The sequence below is a fragment of the Priapulus caudatus genome, unplaced genomic scaffold, assembly GCF_000485595.1.
Source record: "Priapulus caudatus unplaced genomic scaffold, Priapulus_caudatus-5.0.1 Scaffold255, whole genome shotgun sequence".
NCBI lineage: Eukaryota > Metazoa > Priapulida > Priapulimorpha > Priapulimorphida > Priapulidae > Priapulus > Priapulus caudatus.
Window position 1 is genome coordinate 45,311 of NW_014577316.1, and position 2,101 is coordinate 47,411.

At 46.3% G+C, this 2,101-nt stretch overlaps 2 protein-coding genes across 2 annotated transcripts in view; one reads left to right on the plus strand and one right to left on the minus strand.

Moving 5' to 3' along the window:
• Window positions 1–1,369, minus strand: part of LOC106808128 (carnitine O-acetyltransferase-like) — a gene marked incomplete in the record, with an annotated part of 20,816 nt that extends 19,447 nt beyond the window's left edge. Inside the window, 1 exon segment of the mRNA XM_014810708.1 lies at window positions 1,219–1,369. Within this exon segment, the coding sequence (XP_014666194.1) occupies window positions 1,219–1,254 (36 nt within the window).
• A 22-nt stretch (window positions 1,370–1,391) lies between these two features.
• The window catches only part of LOC106808136 (la-related protein 7-like), a 13,334-nt gene continuing 12,624 nt past the window's right edge, over window positions 1,392–2,101 (plus strand). Inside the window, exon 1 of the mRNA XM_014810715.1 lies at window positions 1,392–1,449. The gene's annotated coding sequence lies outside the window, so the exon portion shown is untranslated. The remainder of the gene's footprint in view (window positions 1,450–2,101) is intronic.

Genomic DNA, 2,101 nt, shown 5'->3' on the forward strand with positions numbered 1-2,101 from the left:
TTATCTTGTATTGCACCAAATTGCACAAATTGAAGGTTAATTTATTAAATGCAACAAAGCTGTCACCTACCGTCGGTGAGGGGGAATAAACCCCCTTCTCACACCACGCCCTCAAGTTCGCTTCGCTCCCTTTGGCATCTCACTCTCGACCTATTCATCCAATGTTGGGTAGCCCTGCAGGGGTTGCACCCCAGGATGAAATGAACAGGGGAGGCGGGGGGAAGGTGGGGAAAGGGGGGAGGGTGAAACGTAGGGGTCGGGGGGTTGCTGTTTTTTTACCGTAAATGCGTTAACATCGCCACCACGTACACCATTAAGACGGATTTTCTATTTGGGGTACCTTGTTTACATAAGGACAGCAGAGTCCGCGATAACAGTTTAGTGTTGAGGTTTTTTTGGACAGGGTGACTGTTGTTACTTGTGATCTGTGGTACTGCAGCTGCAATGCGGTTATGTGTTAATTGACGGTTATTTCTCTCTACGTAATGGAAGTTGAACACGCGGTCACGAGGGCCTTGGTCGGAACGCGTGCCGAAATCTGGACGGGATTCTTCCCGCGCCGTAAAAAATGTCTTTATGTCCGTGGGAATTTTAACGGCGTGCCAAACACTTTTAACGTTGGGGGAGTTTTCCCAACGGGCATGACACGGCCTCTCCCGGCGTCTTGCGCAACTGTAAGCCGAGAACCCTGCCCTGTAATAATATATTTAAGTCAGAATAGCTAAAGAGCCAGGTCATAGACAGACGGTCAGGGGGACATAAAACCTTATCTGCTATTTAGTAGTTTAAACCCGACCAGGCTGATGGTGAGCTATAAAGCAGGGCTATTTATAGGGCCTGCGGCGGAGCGGAGGCCTATACTTCTAGAGCTAGTACAGTACTAGTAGTAGTAGTACTAGTACTAGTAGTACTAGTGTTGTAGCTCTAGTACTATAGCCCGCGGATAGCTGCCGCAGGCCTGCGGCAGGCAGCTATCCTTCAACCGGCTATAGTACTAGAGCTAGTAGTGTAGTAGCTCTAGTACTATAGTCTATAGAGTATAGCCCGCGGATAGCTGCCGCAGGCCTGCGGCAGTCAGCCATCCGCGGGCTATAGCTGAGTATAGGGCTATACTAGTACTGTATTACTAGTCTATAGTCCTAGAGCTAGTAGTAGGCTAGTAGTAGTGTAGATACTTTTTGAAGGTGTTATTACGGTAAGTCAGAAATCTTATCTTACCATGACTCTTGACAGCCTTGTCAGTGAACGAAGCATAGCGACAGGTAACTCCACCTGGAGCACTTTTACCTGGACACTTTCGTATCTAGCAGAACACACCAGGGACAAACAAAAACTGCTGCCAAAGGCAAGAAAACAAAACTGTGGGAAAGAGGGGCGCTTCGATCGTACGCTGGTGGGAACATAGATGGGGCTGGGATCGGCCGGTCGTCACATAGACGATTTTCAGCGGTAAGTTCTGTTCACATGCATTTCCCTCTTATGTTAAACAAGAAAACACAAATACTGAGAAATTATCGCTTAATTGAAGTTCTGCGAGTTACTGCTGCTGACGTAGTATGCGATGTTTGTGAAAGAAGATCAGCTAATTACGTGTCGCCGTATGTTTTCTCCCTAATCGGCTACTGTAGGCATACTTACTATTACTGAGTCTCAATAAAAAAAAAAGGTAAATAAACACGAAATGTACCAAACTTCAAAGTCTTAATGTTTCTCTACTCTATTTCGCCTATAATCACCTGTAAATGCCGGTCAAATGCTCATCTGCAACACACAAGTACATCGAACGCCCGCGCGCGCTGTGCTGCGTGCACAAACAACATGAATAAGAGAGCAGGTAGGAAAGCGGGATCGCGAAATTCGCTTAACGCTTGCTTCATTTCACACCACAGCTCGAATACACATGCATCCTACAGCTTCCATCTTGGTAGCTAATCTATGTGTACATAAATGTTCACTTGTTCGAATTATAACTCTGGCCTATGTTCTTACCTACTCCCGCCAGAGATATCTCGTGAAATCCTGCAGGAAATGTTCATGCCGTGAAAATATAAAGAGGATGTAAAGAGGACGTATCATCCGAAAATCCCTAACGACGCTACTT